The sequence below is a fragment of the Hippopotamus amphibius genome, chromosome 4 (genome assembly GCF_030028045.1).
Source record: "Hippopotamus amphibius kiboko isolate mHipAmp2 chromosome 4, mHipAmp2.hap2, whole genome shotgun sequence".
Lineage (NCBI taxonomy): Eukaryota > Metazoa > Chordata > Mammalia > Artiodactyla > Hippopotamidae > Hippopotamus > Hippopotamus amphibius.
Window position 1 is genome coordinate 67,585,646 of NC_080189.1, and position 19,208 is coordinate 67,604,853.

The window sequence follows — 19,208 nt, forward strand, 5'->3', positions numbered from 1 at the left end:
AAAAGGAAGTTAATAATACTTCTACTAAAAGCTTTGTTAAAAAATCAAGCCATTTGTTTTCAGGAGTCGACGTGATTCCAGTTGGTACTCACTGAGGACCGAGAACATATCCAACACACGTGCTTCCTAAGAAACGACAACTTTGTGGTGTCATTCTTATGCCCACTTTTAAAGAGAAAGCGACTCCAGAAGCTTCTGGAGGGGAGCTCATGGGTAAGGAGAGCATGCGGATGAACTCTTGGGTAAAGAAAAACGGTGTCTACGTGGTGGGAAACGCTGAGAAAAACAGACAGGGCTCCTGCACCGTGGCTCAGGAAATCGCGCCAAAGGGCTGGCCCGAGGCGCAGAAGGAGGCTGAAGAAAGGAAGCGGGGTGCAGCCCAGCTGGCCATGAAGCCCTCCCAGAGTGAGGTGGGGTGCCTGGGCTGGAGGGGGCTATGTGGGGAAAGGATCTGTTCCCAGAGCAAATGTGCCATTTATAACTGAGGGGCTGTCATTTGTTGGCTAGAGCTCTCCAAGAAATCCTCCTCAGAAACATACGGCTTCAGAGATTTTCCTGGGATGGGCCAGCTGGTACTGTCCTCCACACTCGGTGGGGGGCAGTGGGAAAAGACCCTGAGCTTCCCTCTTCTAGTTCCGGGCCGGCTGTTCTCAGTCTCAAATATTTGACTTCAAGTAGAGAAACTAAAATGGATTTGGCTACAGCATTTCAAGTTAGGTCACCTAAAAACAGCCATACTGCTTGCTCAGCGGTCACCTTCCATGAGAAAGAACTATTCTGCACAGAGCACCAGCTATGCAATCTCTAACTCTGGCCCTCACTTGAGGTGTGAGAGACGAGGTATCAAGAACTCTCGGAAGTCACCAGGAGTAGACAAAACAGAACTTGCTTTTTTTTCTCATCCTCTTTTTTTCCCTTTCAGTGCTGCACAATGTGCATCTGTTTAATGGCCCACCCGGCAATAAGATGTCTTTCATCTGTATTTACAAAACTGTTTACACAGATGCACATACCATTACACTCTGACAAAGTCTCAAGTCCACCGGGTGAGAAGGGAAAGAAAGATAATGGGAAGCATTTCATAACCCAAGCACAAGAGGACTCAGCGATGGAAACCAAGGTAGAAAAGTTAATACTTGGTCTCACAAAGGAAAGAATGCTTTCATCTTACCCTTTCATACCAAAAGAGTTACTGAATTTGAGACTGAGTCCCATTAAATAACCCATAAAAAGCAGATCTGAGTATTGCGTTATTTTCAGAAAGTTGCCAGTGGCACATCTTCTGGTTTCCTCTGCTAATCGGGGGGATTCCTTAGGCTGAGTTAGTTGTATAATGGTGTGTCAAGGACCATTTGCACGGGCTTATTGGCAAATTTTCAGGAGTTCTGTGAGCCAACTCTCAAATACAGCCACTGTTAAGAATTAAATTATGTAAATTTATAATTAAAAAAAATTATATTAAAAGCAAAGGCAAAAAACACTCAAAACTCATCCCTTCCTAATTCTTTCACTACATTTTGCTGCTAATTATACTAATTATGCTCTCAAGGTTACATCCACTGTATCTGTTTGGTAGAAATACTGTTTCATGGCATGGTACCACACACCTCTTTCCAACTCCACATTCAGGGTTGTTGCAGTGATAGCCTGGAGTCTGCCGTGGGGGCAATATTTACATCACAGGCTCATCAAATGCTATAGATCAAGGTCCTTGGGTTTTCTTCCATAGAGCTCATTGTTAACCATTTACCGGCACACCACTCGCTCTATATAAGTACAAGGTAGAAGGGGAAGAAAGGATGCTGATGCTATATATAATTGACTTATGTTTTAAGTTGTATTATTAAGGCCTCTAAAGAAAGGTCCTCCAATATTTTACTTCAGTACGAATGTTTTCATCTCTAGGAGTCGAGAATTACCCACCATAGCATTCTCTCTAGCTCTATGTTGTGTCTTGCCTTGTTCCTTTCTAAGTAATACGAATTCAGTCTCTCTCTCTACATTCTCAGTGTTCAGGGTCATGCACCTCCTGACATGAAATAGTCATCACTTGGAAAGGAGGAAAGATAGTTCTATCAAATAAGTTTTCTTCTGCAAAACTATGTACAGCTAACCCACTCTGTCTAAGGTAAAGAACCTAATTCCATAAGCCACCTACTAAAATTAGTCTCCTAACTTTATAGAACAAGTACACACATATGCTCATAAAAATGGGATGATCTGATTTAAAGTTTAAGTGAAGCAATTTAATTCAAGCAAAGTGAAAGGGAAATGTTCAAATGTCAGTATATAGATTAATTTTCCATTTTAGCAACCAATTTAAATGTTTATAAAGGAATGTTTATAAATGACCTTCTCCACAAATTATTTATAGCTAATGATAGAGCAAGCTCTTCCCAAAAATATTTTGCACAGATGTGTAAAATTAATACACTTGCCTTGTATTTACTACAAGTCTTAGGAATTGGTAACAGGAATATCTTCCAAAAATGCTAAGAACAGTTTTGTTTTTTTAAATGGTACTTGCAGTTACCGGGGGTAAAGGAGGGGTATAAACTGGGAGATTGGGAATGACATACAAACACTACTATATATAAAATAGATAACTAATAAGGACCTACTGCATAGCACAGGGAACTCTACTCAGTACTCTGTAATGGCCTGTATGAGAAAAGAACCTAAAAAAGAGTGGAGATATGTATACATATATAACTGAATCACTTTGCTGTACACCTGAAACTAACACACATTGTAAATCAACTATACTCCAATAAAAATTTTTTTTAAAAATGTACTTGCAGTTTACCTGTGGTCCATGGGGTAGCTGCTGTCTTGGATGGGCTGCGATGGAGGGAGGTGAGCTGGGAAGGCGCGGTCAGGTTTCGAAGTGTGAGCTGAGTTGGGAGACGCATGGTGCAGAGGGGACACTGGAGTGCTGGATGGTGTTGGGGGGTTGGAGGGCCTCATTCCCACTTGTGGCTTCTGATCATAGGCACTACCCAAGGAATGAAAGAAAAGAGAACATGTGTTTCTTAGGAGCAATTAAAACTTTCTTCTAGCCCAAGGCAAGAAAAAATATTTTAGGCTTAAGTCCTAAGGAAGTTAGAATTGTATGATTTTTGGTTTCTGCAATTCTAGAACATGTAATCTTCAAAACTGCCACACACAAACAGAAAATAGGATAATTAACGTATCACTTGGTAACAGCATAAATATAAAACATCTACGTGTAATACATATACAAACAACACGGTATAAGGAAAATCTCTGTCAATGAAAGCAGTGGCATTATTTCCATCTATTCTTGATATGTCTCCTTAAGCAAGTTTCACAGATCTTTTCTAGATCATTAAATATTCTGATACTATAATCCTTCTATATTATATAAGATTTTAGAATAAGAACTCACATCAGTCTAATGAGCTGCAGATCATACCTGGCTCACCTTTATTTGTGGTAGAATTCTAAGGCCATACTTTTGCCTTATTTTCATGTTTTTAATGTAAAATAAATGATTCCTGGCATTAACTTCCTCTCATGGGATAATAAAGATTTATAAGGCAAATTAAAATGTCTCTGATATATTTAAACTTTCTTGGAGTATAAGAATAGATACAAAATAATGTTTTTAAGAATAAAATCCTATTATCACTGTCTAACTTCTAAACACAATGAAAAAAGAATAAAATGAGTAAGCTTGTTTTTATATACATTATGAATTTAAGTTGCTTTCTTTAGCGTAGCTCTCAGGAATATGACAACTAATTTTTGTAATCTAACAAATACTTTATTGAAAACAAATTTTACTTAAATTTCTGAACAAAAAAGATGTTCTACGTTAAAATATTTTATTTCCTTCTAAAATAAAAAGCATGTATTAAAAATTTATTTTTCTTTATAAAGGAAACTTTTAAAACATTGACTTATGCAATAATTTATCCTGTTGCCCCATCTATACAAAAGAATTATATCCAAGTGCAAAAATACTTTATAGAAGTGAATGAATATGTGCCACATAAGTCTTTCTTGCTTTAAAGCAAAGTCAATACAACTCATATTATGTTTGGTTCTATCTATTGCCTTTACCAATATTTCTGAATGAGAATCCACTTCTTTTATAAAATAGTTCACCTGTCTCATTCTCACATAAAAAGAAAAAATGATACATCTTCTGTCCTAGGATATTACTTTTTTCCCTTATGAAATGCTATATTGAGTTATGTTGTTTGTATAGAAATGGAAATAACAGAATTTAATCCATATATCACTGTGGGAATTATTGGTCCCCAAGAAGAGCCTCAAAATATTCAGGTAATTCTTCTACCATTAATTTATGAAAGTCAGATATCTTTCTTTTTTACATGTCTATGTCAGAGTCACACTTCTGATCAATGCTAAAATGCAATGACAATTCTATACCTATTTGGTTTATTAATTAAAAATTCTTCAATATGCTAATAATACTCTATGAATACTAGAACTTGAGAAAATGCAAAAATTAAAGACAATAAAATAAAACTCAGATTGATCAATACTGTTTTATCTGAACTCAGCATGCCTTAATAGTTGGCTTCTACAAGAGATCTGTTTCATAAAAGCTTTGCAGTTCAATTGAACTGGCTCATCATTTCAGGCTCTGATGAACTGCCTAGAGAAGCAAATACAAAAGACAAGTTTGCCAGAACAAATAGTAATAGAATGTCCAAGCACTTGTCAGGCACTGTGAGACTGCACAAATCAATATTTCTTAAATCTTAAATACCTTGGACAACAAGCTAGTGAATAGAACAAAAAGGAAGCCGACTCACAGATATAAAGAACAAACAAGTGGTTACCAGTGGGAAGAGTGAAGTTGAGAGGGGCAACACAGGGATAGGGGATTAAGAGGTACAAACTACTAGACATAACATAAGCTACAAGGACATACTGTACAGCAGAGAGAATATAGCCAATATTTTATAATAAGTATAGATGGAGTATAAACTGTAAATATTGTGAAGTACGATATTGTACACCTCTAACATATATTATACATCAACTGTACTTCAATTTTAAAAAATGGAAAAAAAATTATTCCATGAAAAGAAAAAAAAGAGTATACATAAAAAACATCTGAGGAAATAGAAGACTCCTTTGGATCATAATGTATTATGAACTTGAATCAACATAATTTATAAGACCACAAATATCTGTAATTATTTTGTTAGTTTCTAAACTAACTCCTTTAAAGAACTAAGTTTCTACTATAATTGAAAGTAACAACATACAATACACAGAGCCAACTTTTTTCTTAAGCAATTAGAGGCTGATATGAAAAGTAGCAGAATGCAATTTACTACGAAGGGTTTTTAATGAACATATATGTTATCAAATTTTCCAACAAATGAACAATGTACTTCTACTGCTCCACCCTTTATTATCGTTAGAAGAAACAACTGGCTTTTTAATAGATAATAGCCTCTGCTAAGTCTTATAAAATTCTAACATTATTGCAACTGTCCGTGAATGCATCTTATAGATCATCTGCAAAGCCTGTGAGATAACTAATGTACTGCTTAGACCTGCCAAACGGTTCATTTTTTTCCTACAAACTCTATCTAAAGTGCATAATGCATTCTTTCTAATGAGAACATTTGGTAGCTGCTCATGCCAAGTAAGACCCTCTCTCTCTTTCTTTTTTTTTAAGTGAAGATAGACACGGGATGCACCTTTCTCTTTTACTTGTTTGTTTGTTTATTTGAACACACCACACGGTATGTGGAATCTTAGCTCTCCAACCAGGAGAACCAGTGTCCCCTGCAGTGGAAGTGCGGATTCTTAACTACTGGACCACCAGGGAAGTCCCAAGACCCTCTTTTCAATCCTAGAATGCATCACTACAGTAGAAAAGCAACTCATGATTTGGATAAAAATTACTGCTTTAAAATGATTCTGAAAGTATGTAATCAGACAGTAAATAGTCCTTCCAAGTTCTGCTAAACACATAACCCAATTAGCTTGTTATATGCTGAGGATGTAACTCTTAAAAATATGGCTTGAGATTTTACATTATATCGGAATTGTGTTTCAATAAGAATCATCAGGCGTTCTCTATACACCTGATTGCTTTACCTGACATTGTACAGGCACTTTTCTCCATAGCTGAATTTAAAGGGCTGTTCTTGGCTGCAGGCAGAGCCGAGTTCTGAACATGGACTGTGGGGTTCCTTCTTGATTTTCAGTGGGAGGCCATGAAAAGCCACTAGAAAACAAAACAAAAATACCCACAAAAATGAAATATAGTTAGGAATTAAATACACTAATCTGTTCTACTCCTCTTGGTTAAAATGTCAACAACATTTCATATTAACTTACATACATAAGGAAAATCATACTGGATGAATTTCATGTAAGAAAAGATTCTGGAGAATCTCCATATACTCACTGTTTGTTTTTATTGCATAACAAAATGCATGCTTGAACTCTCACTCATTACTTAAAGTCAAATGAACTACTTGTAATTGGCTTAGCTGATATTAACAATACTAGAAGCTCAGTTTTCAGGAAGCAAACTTTGAAAACATTTCAGAAAAATTTCCAATGACTGAAGCAGAAAAAATATAACTGATTACCCAAGAATTAACTGAAGATGTGAACTTAATTTTAAGTATCATTGAAAGGAAAATATCTCAAATGTATCAATATTAATGGTTTAATGGAATAACAACTGGACTATGAGAAAGAAAATCCAGGTGCAGTTCTAAGGGTAACTAATGATACTCCGGACAAAAGGACAAAAAACTTAACATCTTCGAGGCCAGTGCTCTATATAAAAATACAGATAAAAGTACTTGCCTAACTACTTAGCAGAAGTGTGAAGATACATTGAGATGAATATATTAAAGTTATTTGCCATATATAATCAACCTTAAAACAATTATTCTATATCAAATGATGTTTTCTCCTTTTCCATATGACAATGTCATATGTCATTACTGTTCAATACCCATAAAGACAATATCATAAAATATGAAGAAATACGTATATTTGGGGTGGAATCATAGTCTTCAAATCAATAAATAATAAGATTATGTATTTTTATTCTTCTATATGAAGTTGAAAAAAATAATATTAAAGATCCTTTCAGAATAATTGAAGTTTTGGTATAAATGAAAAATAAATAACTAGATAAGGGAAAAACAGACACGAGAATTAATTTTGTTTTCATACAATATGCACAGGTATGAATAATCAGGGGTAAACATAAGAAGGGCACACTATGCATAGTTATTCCAACTCCTATAAAACCTGGAAGCAAAACAAAATATTCAGGGTATATCCTATAAAGAAAGATACAACAAGAGAAACTTTGTGGTTTATGATGCTATTCAGTCTTGATTATGACATTTCAGCATTATAAACTTGCACTAGCTTGAATGTCATATGTAATTCTAGTATCAGAAGTTGGTATCAAGAACTACCAAGCTCCAGGAAAATAAATGCTATTTGTTTATATAAGCATATAATTGTGACAGAAATGTTCAGTGGTACTCAAGAGGTACCACTCAAGTGGTACATCTGAAACACTGTAGAAAACAAATTTGCCACAGAAGTAAACAAATTTCACCTAAATTAGTTGTCTAAGGAAAACTTAATAAATAAATATACAATTATTTCACTGAATGGTCGATTTCAAAGTATTTTTTCTAATTTAATGTGTGTTTAATACACCTATTTAAAGTAGAGAGCTAGAGGAATAGAAACAAAGAGGAAATTACAAGTGTCTTCATATGCAAAGGGTACATAAGTTCATTAACTTTACCAAGTCAGAAAGTTACAATTTATAAAATGTTAAGGTAGAAGAGGCCTAAGAACCTCAAGAATCAACTGTAACATGAGGACTTGTTTGGATTCTGACTTGAACAAACCAACTAAAAGATACAACTTTCCAACAAATAAGTCATTTCAACACGGACTAGGTATTAGTCATTTAAGAAATTATTGTTGATTTTGCTGGATGTGATGATAAAATGGCACTTGTACCAAAAACAAAAACAAAAAAGGTTTAAAGCTAAAACTTCATAAAATATTTACAGGTAAAAAGTAAGCTCTGGGATTGTCTTTAAAATACTGCAGAGAAAAACCTATGAGGGAAGAATCAAATAGAAAAATGCTGATAAATGTTAAAAGCTGACTGATGGATAGGTGGGAGTTCATTACATTACTCTCTTTACTTTTACCTAAATCCTAAATTTGCAAGATGAAATGTTTTAAAAGTGTGGAAGAAAAAAAGTCATGAAGGATTTAAAGTAGTAGTCTATAAGAAAATTCTCTCCCTCTGCGTGCGTGCGTACACTACTTCTTAGAATGACAAACATCGCATGATGCAATCTTGTGATATATTAACCATGCATTCATTGCTTTCTTAACAAATAGTTTTCCACTGTTTACTACTTATTTGAATATATACAACAAAATATGTATACCTTGGTTCAGCACTTTAGATTAAGTATTGGGTTTTATGTTTTCCTAAGAAAAAGCAGTAGCAGCATCAAAGGAACTCACGTTGCCATTCAACTACATAACAAATCATTATACCTGAGAGATCAGAGCTAATTTATACGAATAAAAATAGATAAGACCTTAAAAGCTAATAAATTGGCAGTGTGATTCAAAGTTTATCATATTCATCAAAAATGTAAACATATGAGAGACTACTCTATTCAACATTAAATATTTTTTAAGTGTTTGGGACCATAAAGTAGGAAAAGATTAGTAAACAGGATGCAAAAGGCATTAACCATAAAAAAAAAACAATCTACAAATTAGGCTTCATTGAAATTAAGAAACTGTCTTCATCAGGACACTAAGCTACAGACACCAAGAAGATACTTGCTATGGAAAGATCTGACAACGAAATTGTATTCAACATAAGAGTTGCTCCAAGTTGATAAGAAAAAACAAAAGACCCAATTAAAAATGGGCAAAAGATTCAAAGAGGCAGTTCATAAAAGAAGATACCAAATGGCAAAACAAACAAATGAGCAACAAAACAAGTGTATATGAAAAAGTATTCAACATCTTTACTCATCAGGAAACTGCAAATAAAAATCACATGAGGTTTTCACTATACACCCACTAGAATGGCTAAAGGGCAAAAGACTGGCATTACCAAGATATGAAGAAGACCTAAAGTAATAAGAACTTTTAAATACACTGCTGAGAATATAAAGCGACAAAAAAAACACTTTGGAAAACTTTTTGGCAGTATCTACCAAGTCTCCATATAAATCTCCCCTATGAGCCAGTAACTACACTCTTAGGTAGATATCAAAGAGAAAGGACTGAATATGCTGAATATGTTTACCAAAGGACATGTTCATAGCAGCTTTTTTCAGAATACCAAAAACTGGAAAAGTTCCAATATTCATTAGCAGAAAAATGGATAAGTAAATTGTGGCTTATTCGTACAATGGAATACTCTACAAGAATAACAAGGAACACATTTATGACACAGGCAGAAACATGGATGGTCTCACAGATGGTAAGATGATAAGCACAAAAGAGTATGTAATATGTGAATTTCAGCTACAGACCAAACTAATTGATAGTGAAAGAATCTCCTTCTGTTGGTGGATGGGAGTGTTAATGACTGAGAAAGGGCACCAGTAACCTATTACAGAGCTGTGAATATTTTATATCTTGCTCTGGGCAGTGGATATATGAGTATATACATATGTAAAATTCATCAAGTTATACACTTAAGATTTTTGCATTGTAATGAACGTGTATCTCCATAAAAAGGTTTAAAAATGTGAGAAGCATCAAGCCATGCTATACAAGTTAAGATGTTTGAAAATCTCTGGCCTCCTCTTCCAGCAGAGACATCTGATAATGTGCTTCAACTTCACATGATAAACAATTCCAGATGAGTCATGCGAGGAATGACAAGTTTGGGCTACCATCGGGAATGGTTGCTAGCAGACAGTAGCCTCCTATCAAAATGTCCATTAATATCAACCTAGAAGCAAAAAGCATGACCCATTCTCGTGGACACACCATCTGGAGTTCTAGTGCTTTCAGATTGGCCCTGTGAGCTTCCTGGAGTGACTTTAGAAGAAAAAATGTAAGAGTTCCCAAAGTGCTACCAGAGGTAAGTAGATCCCTAAACAGGAGATCCCCAAATCTGGCCAATCATCAGATTACCCAGGGAAATTTTGAAAATAACAGGGAATCCCATATTTCATATGTTATAGGTTTAATTGTGTCCCCTCCAAATTTTATCTTGAAGTCTTAACCTCACCTCAGAATGTGACCTTATTTGGAAAATTAGTTAAGATCGGGTCATTAGGGTGAGATCTAATCTAGTATTACTGGTGTCCTTATACAAAAGGAGAATTAAGATACAGAGACACCCAGAAAGCCCTGAGAAGATGAAGGTAGAGATTAGAGTAATGCTTCTACAAGCCAAGAATCACCAAAAATTGTCTGCGAACCACCACAATCTAGGGGAGAGGCACAGAAGAGATTCTCTCTCACCACCCTCAGAACCCCACCAGCACTTTCATCTCAGACTTTTAGCCTCCAGAGCTGTGAGACGATAAATTTCCATTTTTTTAAGCCACCCAGTTTGTGGTACTTTTTTATGGCAGCCCTAGCAATCTCATACACCATTCCCAGAAACTGATTCTGTATCGTAGATACAAATTTCAAATCCACTGTGATGCTTGGCAACACCTGGATCCAGTGTGCTGCACTGAAACAGGTCCAGTACTTAAGACTTTTAAAAAAAAAAATCTAACAATGTCTTCCTTTTTGTTAGATGCCAACACTCAAGGATTCTCACAGGTTCTCCAAGAAGTTTAGGGCTCCCCTACTCTCTCCATGTGTGCGCCTCTTAATCACTGTGGACCCTTGGAATCATGACTTTTTTCTAAAAAACCAAATGCTAGGATTTTTTTTTGAATTGCTGTGTTGAGGGGAAAAAGAAGCCAACCTAAGATCCTCAACCTTTTGCACAAGAACCAAAGCTACTTTATTTTCCTCATTTTCCCTTTTCTGCTTCCTGGAGACTTTAGATCACAAAAATGACTTCTTATTTATTCTTCAGTAAGGGTAGTCCAGAGACTGCCACCAGAGAGGGCTGAACTGAGATCATGGTGGGTATTTCATCGCAGGGCTGAGAGTCTGGGCGTCTGAGAACAGGCAGTTTTCCAGCTCACTGGCACAGGCACAAATGAAAGCAGCACATTCATTCTGTGCAATTTGCTTTACCTTCCCACGTGGAGTTGGTGCATGTAAAAGGCTGTTAAGTACTAAGTTATTCCTTATCAAATCACCATCATCTGGAGTCATGATCAACACTAATTAAATTACTTTCGCTGAACACGGCTCCAGCCTGCTGCTGAGGCTGCTTAGGTACATTTCATCTCACTTACTGTACTGTCCTGGCTGGGTCTGGAACCGAGGGCTACAGGCATCAGCTTTGTTTGTAGTTTTAATTAAAGAGAATCTTTCCTTCTTCAAGTGTATCAAATCAAGTGAGTTAACTCCTTCATTTCATTTACAAAGCAGCCATGGTTCCCAGTGATATTTTATTATATCCTTATCCCTGACTTTAGACAATTCAGATCATTTATCTTTGAAATCTGCCGTCTTCCTCAAACACATTTCCATGCAAACTTTTGTAACCTGCAACTCCTCTGGACAATCAGATTTTTAGGAGGAGAAGCCAAGAGAACTCTCAAGAGATATATCTTGCATTTCTTCTTTGATGGAGGCTTGACCTTTAAAACCACATCTTAAGGCTGACTTACAATGACTGAGTTCCTCTAATGGTTAAATGTAAGAGCTCCAAAATACCAGGACTTTCAAAAATGCACTTCCAAAATAAACCTAACCACTTCTTAATTCACAATATTTACTTGGGGTTATGGTATTCAAAGTAAAGTATTTGTTAGATTAGCAACTGTGTTCATTTTAGAACTAAGCACGGTGAGGCATCATCTTGGCTTCCATTTTTTTCTGCCCACATTTTAGACCAGAGGCACACTCTTATCATCATTCTCCTGGAGCACAGAAATGCCCAGGGCTTTAAAAAATACAACCGTGCTGGTATACAACCAAGTCTCTGGTTCAGGGTAAATGTAAAATAAGTCATATGTGAAACCTACAGTACAGATGGAGAGGATGAATTTAAAATTTTGCTCACAGGAGAATAATTTCCTAAACAATCACACCCTGGAGGACTTTTTGGTACCACTAAATTGAAAACAGACCATGTTATGACTGACTGGTCCATGTTAGTCCAGAGAATAAACAATGAAACCTATGAATTGAGTTTCTGTTTATATTTCTATAGTGAACATGATATAAATTTAAGAAAGATAATATGCTTAACTGTAGGTGTTAACACATTGAACTCTGGTTGAGTTTGGAATAGTGACAGAAAACACTAGCTATAATGCTTCAAAAAAACCCTCAAATTTACACAGTATTATAAAGTTTTCAAAGAATCTTCACCAACTCTGGAATCTCATCATTCAAGATAAGAAGGACATTAGCACTCCTATTTTGCAAAAAAAAAATTTTAAGGGCATAAAGAGGCTAAGCTTCACGTCTAACTAAAGACCGAGGACTAACATAACAGGCTAGGAATTAAAGCCTTGGGCTTTGGGCAGCAACGCTTGAACCCTTGAGCATACGATTCAAATTTATTTTGAATAAGCACACTTAAGATTTCCTTCATGCATAAGCACCACTATAACATTATATCACGTTTCTTTATCCATTTATTTCTTCACTAATTCATTCATTTACTACAGCCTAGACATTATGCCAGTTGCTAAGGGGCAAGGAAGGTGGAACTATAGAAGAAGCTGAACAGTACCACCAAGAGCTCACAGACGTGCAATTAGAGCTTTATTCAGTTCGTTGTTTTTTTTTTTAAGAAACGTTTTAATAAATATATTAGCCAGTCTTCTTTAATTAATTCATGTGTACGCAATGCATATTTCTGTATACATGACCTTAATAATATATTCTTGGCACTTGTATCTAAATGAAAACACTTCTCACAGCTTTCATGCTTACTTTTAGGCATTCTGCCTTCTTTCGATTTACTGCTGTGACCAAAGGCATTTAAAAATTCACACCACTCATATGCCACTGAAGGAAAAACGTTGCTATTCAACATCTGAAGCTTCCCCTCAACTCCGATAACCAAAATGTCACAAGCGATGGGTCCCCTTCTCTATGTGGACAGTGAGTGTAAATACAGCGATAAGTTGTCTTAGCTCTGACCTTTCACTCTGCTTTGCTCCCACTCTTATCATAAGAGTGAAATAGAGCAGTAACTTCTCTGAGTACAAAACAATTACACTGGGAAGAGAAGCACATCACATTTTTAACTACTTCTTCTCTAACAAAACTATACCTCTGAATCACATCTGTAGTTTCGGAATCAATATTAGCTGGGAGTTTAGAGCCTTGATAGACAGTCTCCTGATTTTGATGTTGAGATTTCTCGGCTGCTCAAAAAGTCTGATTTAGAATAGTCTACTGTACAATATTCTAGAACAGGGTTGGCAAATTACAGCCCATGGGTCAAATCCAGCTTCCCACCTGTCCCGGTAAATAAAGTTTTATTGGAACATCATTCCACCCATTCATTTAGGCAGAGTCTAGGACTACTTTGAGTACTTTGAGTAACAATAGGGTATATGTGACAGAAGCTCTTTGACCCACAAAGCTTAAAATATTTACTATCTGACCCTTTACAGAAAATAAAGTTTGCTGATCCCTATTCTAGATAATGGTACGTAATGAAAGTGAGGAAGAAAATAGAAAAGTGGATGGATGGCACAGTGACACCCGCTAGTGATAGGGGAGAGCTACATTAGTTTAAAAAGGACATTTAATTTTGCTTTATTAACACTGTGTTTACTCTCACTCTCAAAGTCAAGTGTGCAGTCTTGTGTAGCCAATTTACAGGGATATATACACAAAAAAAGATATGAAAAAAATGACATGATATCGAGGCTCTAAAACACTAGAAATTTATGTGCTTTGAGGAATTTCAAGGCATTTACTTAGACCATGGTTATGTATAATGTGGAGAATTTTTTACACTTGCCTACAAACTACAACTGAGAAAGTCAAAACAAATCATTCTGTGGACACTAAAGTGCTTGTAAAAAAATTTCACTTGGCTATAGCAGCGAATCAAAAAAAAAAAAAAAAACCTCTGTTAAAAGGGGAAAAAGTAAATGGTATACATAAATTACAGATACAAGTATGGCATGAAAAATGCATGTAGCCTTTTATACAAATATATGTAGTTGGGAATACACTCACTAGATGAAAAGCATTCACTTTAAGTTAATATCACTTCAATTTCAGGTGATAAATGGATGGCAATGACCTCAATTAGTACCGGGTTAAATTCCAGAAGCAAAGGGGAAGGCTTGGGTACAAATAAAGACAATAGTGTCACATGCTCCGTAAATCCATCTTCCAAGACTTACAGAAAATCGGCAGGCGCTTCTGCTGCATCTGAGCCTCTCAAAGATTCTTTTCCAGTACATTTCCCTCTCCGGAGCCCGCCCCACCCCCACTGTGTACACATACCAGTCACACATACACACACCGACATCCATTACTAAAGGGCCTAATCTCAGCTATCAGCAGAGTGCCTTTATGGGCCCATTAAACCATTTCTCTTGTTTACAGTGCCCGAAGAAAGATGTGAATTATGTCTGTGACAAAACAAGCGATAACATTTCTAAACTGCTATCAAAATGCAAACCGAAACACATTTAAGGACAGAGACCCTGATTCCAGTTTTCATGATTTTCCATTATCTGCAGCATCTGGAAATAGATTCACCTATAATATTTCTGAGACAAAAATTTGGACCATAGCACAGCAAGTTGATATGTATTTTTTCTGAAAGAATATTCTTTAAGTAGAGTGGTTATCAAAAAGATGATATGATGTCTTTTAAAGGAATGTTATCAGTGGAGATAGATCCCATACCTAGTTGGTCCTTTGATGTTATTTGGCAACACACAGAATACTGTTCCGTAGTAATCATAGAGGTAAAGCAAGGGAGACTCTCACCACTTGTGATCAATCTCAGAGTTTTCAAATGGAAAACATTAGATATGATCAAGTCTTAGGGATTGTGCTGCTGTTTGTATTCAGAAACCTCTGTGCTAAGGGACTCATAAGCGAACGCCCTATGGGTAAAAAGATAAACAAGAGGAGCTACTTTAATTGGAGGAAGGCAAACAGTCAGCAACCTGCCCCTACATTGCTCCTGGAAGTAAACACTCACCACATGCAAGGAACTTCCTGGGCAGTTTGGAAACCAGAACTGAGTCTCAAGAGAAGCTGCGCATTTTACAGAAGGGTACATCAAACTTTTTTTCCTAATACCAAACTCCTATTAGTAACAGGGACTGCACACTCCATCGCAGGGATTCCTGAACAGTCCTGCCAGGGGTGTAGGTACCCGAACAAAAGAGGGGATGGAGCTTCAAAAAGTCCCGGAGGTCATCCTTCACTTCACAGCCCCATTCAGAATCGGGTGTGGTGTCTACAGATGTGGAAACCAGTGCTGAGGACAGAGCCAAAATCAGAAGCCAGGAATCCTCCCAGTCTACAGAGTAAAGCCTCACACAAGACAGTTATTTCTTAAAAGTACACTATATAATCAACTTTCTCTACATTGCCGACTGCCATTATGCCATTTAACAGACACGAGAGAATGGACAAGCATTCTGGATCTGGGTCCTCCCCGCATTAGTGATGATACTGAGACGCAACCAGCTCTCACTCATCTGAAGGTCACTTACCTACCAGTCCTGATGGTCTAAACCAGAGGTTACCAATGTTTCTGTCTGATTCACATAGTGGCTTCAAATAATATCAATTAGTTGTGATCCTTTAAAAATTAGCTTAAAAATCTTTTTTCTGGTTTAAAATCCAAAATTCTGGCTTCTCTAGGCAAGAAAAGAAACACACTATCCTGCAACACCAAATCCGCTTTCCAGCCTGAAAAGTAGGAAAGTAGGACAGCAGTTGACTGAGCCCTATATCAGCTTCCCCTTTGGCCACAACCTGTGTTTTCCTGCTTGCCACTGTCCCCACCATCACTACTACTCCACGTCCGATTCTCTCTTACACTAAATCCACTTCCCTCATTTCTCTGCTTGGCATGAGCGTTTTCTACACCTCATCAAACACACAGCTAAGAAATCAATAGTGAGTGTTTGCACATGTGGATGTGCGTGTGCCAGGACACACACATTACCTCTAGTCAACAAAAATAAATATCACAAAACTCACATCATGCTCTGGCTTAGGTGCTCACGTACTCATTCTCAGGCAATAAGGCACCGCAGCAAAGGTAGCAGGTACTCAAATCTGCCTGGTTTCAAATTTGCCACCATCACTTACCAGTTGTAAGACTGGGCAAGCCTCTCTGTGCTTCAGTTTCCTTCTATAAAATGGGCGTGATAATAGCACCTGCCTCGTGGAGTTGCTGGTAAGATTAAATGGGCCACTACGTGTAAAGTATGTAAGTGCTCAATAATATTAGCTATTGGTGTTGTCACTATTCAGACCCAGAATATTTAGGCATAACAGGTAAAAGAGAACGTGTAGATCATGCAGAAACAAACAGCAGTGGCTAAGAGCATGGAGATGAATCTTGACTTTGCTACTTACTAGTTTAAGGACTTCTGGTTGACTCGGTAGCTGCTACGGGATTCAGTTTCTCCCTATGTAATATGAGGCTTATCACAAACCTTCCTCATGGGGTTTGTGGGAGAATTAAATGAGATAATGCACAGGAGAACTTCAAATAGTACTTGGCACATGGTAAACACTCAGGAAATGTGAGTTATTACCATTATTCCAACCACTTCCTTTAACAGAAGATAAACTGAAACTCAAGGAAGTAAAGTGACTGATGACAGGAACAGAACTTTAGCCACCAGAGTGTTACTACACTACTTTTTCTATTTCATCTTGTTTCCAATTTCACATTCTCCCAAGTCAACTACTCACTAAGAACAAAAAAACATACACATGGAGAAGAATTTATAAGGAAGGTACCTTGCCAAAGGAAAAAGCAAAGAGTGTGGCCTGGCAGAATGAGCACTGAATAAGGAGTCAAGTAATCTGTAGCTAGTTCCTATCCCACTGGTAACTAGCTGCGTGACCCCAGGCATACTGTGCAACCTCTCTGGGCTTCTGTTCCTAATCTCCAAAATGAAAGCATCAGGCTAAGCAATCTTGAAGTTCGAAGATGTAACTGTGGGTATAAGCACCCACTCACTGATGTCGAAGAAAAATGTAAACACCTGAGGCGAGAATTCAGCGTGCCACACATTCTGAGGCCATACAGCTTTAAGCACCTCAGTAATAACTGAGGGCATTACTGCATGTTAGCAAATAGTGGTCACTGAAATTTATAATGAGTCTTTATCGCCATGAAAAAGCAAAATTGGGTGTAGTCTCCCATATTTAAGAAGGAAGGTGCACAATGCACATTAGGAAGGCATACATACAGTTAACATTTTAAAATACTTGATGCTTTAAAAGGCGTTTCATGGGCCACCTACTTTCCAGCTGATGATGAAAAGCAATGTTATTATGTTGATAAAACAAAAAGCAGAATCAAAAGACAAAAAGTTTTCTTCCTTACTTAAAAGCATCACAGGCACCATTAATTGAAAAATGAAGAGACGTCGGACAAACAGTGTTGACTCATTCCTCGAAATTTTAAAGCCTAATCCTCCTATAATAGTACTTCAGTAGTAGTGGTGCTAAATGACCCTCATCTTCACAGTCTAATTGCCAGGAGAAAGTGCCCTCAGAGGAAACTGGTTCTTTCCATCTGGAAAAGGGTAAGAACAGGGAAAAGGAGGCCTAATGTAAGAACAATCCAAATCTAATCAGTTTTGCATTCTGCACTGGCTTCGAATCAGATCTTCCTACCCCTACTGGTCCAGTAGATGGAAAGCAGCACGACACTATTTTTTTGGAAAGAGATTCTGTACAGTGAGCCCAAACAGAGAGTACTTCATATCCAGCTGGCAGGAATCAAACCTGAACAGGCTGCAGCTCTTTGAGAAACAGATCTAATAAACTGAAATGAAGTTCTGAATCAAGATGCCCACCCTAACCCACACCCGTCAAAAACTGCCCTACTTCATCAATTACCTAGTTATGACCTTTATAAATATGGAAGACACCTCTTTTGCAGAAATTGCTCCACTGTGCTTTGATACAGACACTTGTGAAGCCCTACTTGTTAAGCCCTACAAAGTTACAAAAACAAATATTATCTCTCTACCTTGTGATTCTGTAATTTCTTTCAAATAATGGACAACACTATTTTGGAAAAGGCTGACCAGTATCTATTATTATTCCTAGCTGACTTGGAAGATGCCAACACTACCTGGTGTTTCTCAGTCTAGCATGAAGAAGTTCTGAGGAAGGCCACGACAGATGGGCTCTGCAGAATACCCAGACAAGGATGCTCTGTCCTCACTACTGTGTGACCATGAAGACAGGTCCTTCCCATAGGAAGGACATGTAAAAGGTGGGCTTCATCTATCCTGCACCGCCTGCCTCCTCCAGCTCTCCAGAACAAACCTCAGAGTGCCACCCTCTGCAAACTATCTGTATAGATCTCTAACAAGTGGTTCAAAAAAAGGTAGTAAATATAGTCTTTGAAATATATTGATTAAAAAAAAAAAAGACAATACACAGTAGAGAAGAACCAAGGCAGATAGCAGCATCTAAGGATATTCTGACTTAGAAGTAGCAAACAATAAATGTAATCTTTAATTTTCCTTTTTTATTAAATCACAAACACAGAAGCTCCAACCTAAAATTTTATATTAATTACTCTATAGACCACAGTAACATAAAAAACAAAATTAAGATGATATTTCATTGCCAAAGAAGACTGCCAACTACTAATATGCCTGTCATCACTTTGGAATAATAATTACTAAAAAGACCAGCAGTTTTCTATGATTTGTAAGTCTTACTCACTAAGAACAAGTAGTCAAATAAATAAGTTTTTATGAAATAAAGTATAACCACTTTCTCCAGTATTATTTTCAAAGCAATGAAATAAGTAATTAGTGATGCAAAGACTTGCTTAACTGAATTTATTAGTGTGGTCTTCAGAACTAGAGCAGCATAATTCT

The 19,208-nt window shown here is 36.9% G+C and overlaps 1 protein-coding gene across 7 annotated transcripts in view; it reads right to left on the reverse strand.

Moving 5' to 3' along the window:
- The window catches only part of ETV1 (ETS variant transcription factor 1), an 87,463-nt gene that overhangs the window by 35,163 nt on the left and 33,092 nt on the right, over nucleotides 1–19,208 (reverse strand). For 5 of the 7 annotated variants that reach the window (XM_057731651.1, XM_057731652.1, XM_057731654.1 and 2 more), the window contains 2 exons: nucleotides 6,112–6,241; nucleotides 2,807–2,995 (listed from right to left, as the gene is read on the reverse strand). In XM_057731651.1, the coding sequence (XP_057587634.1) occupies nucleotides 2,807–2,995; nucleotides 6,112–6,241 (319 nt within the window). Of the gene's footprint in view, nucleotides 1–2,806; nucleotides 2,996–6,111; nucleotides 6,242–19,208 lie in introns of those variants that run through there. The other 2 variants (XM_057731657.1, XM_057731655.1) reach the window with 1 other exon arrangement.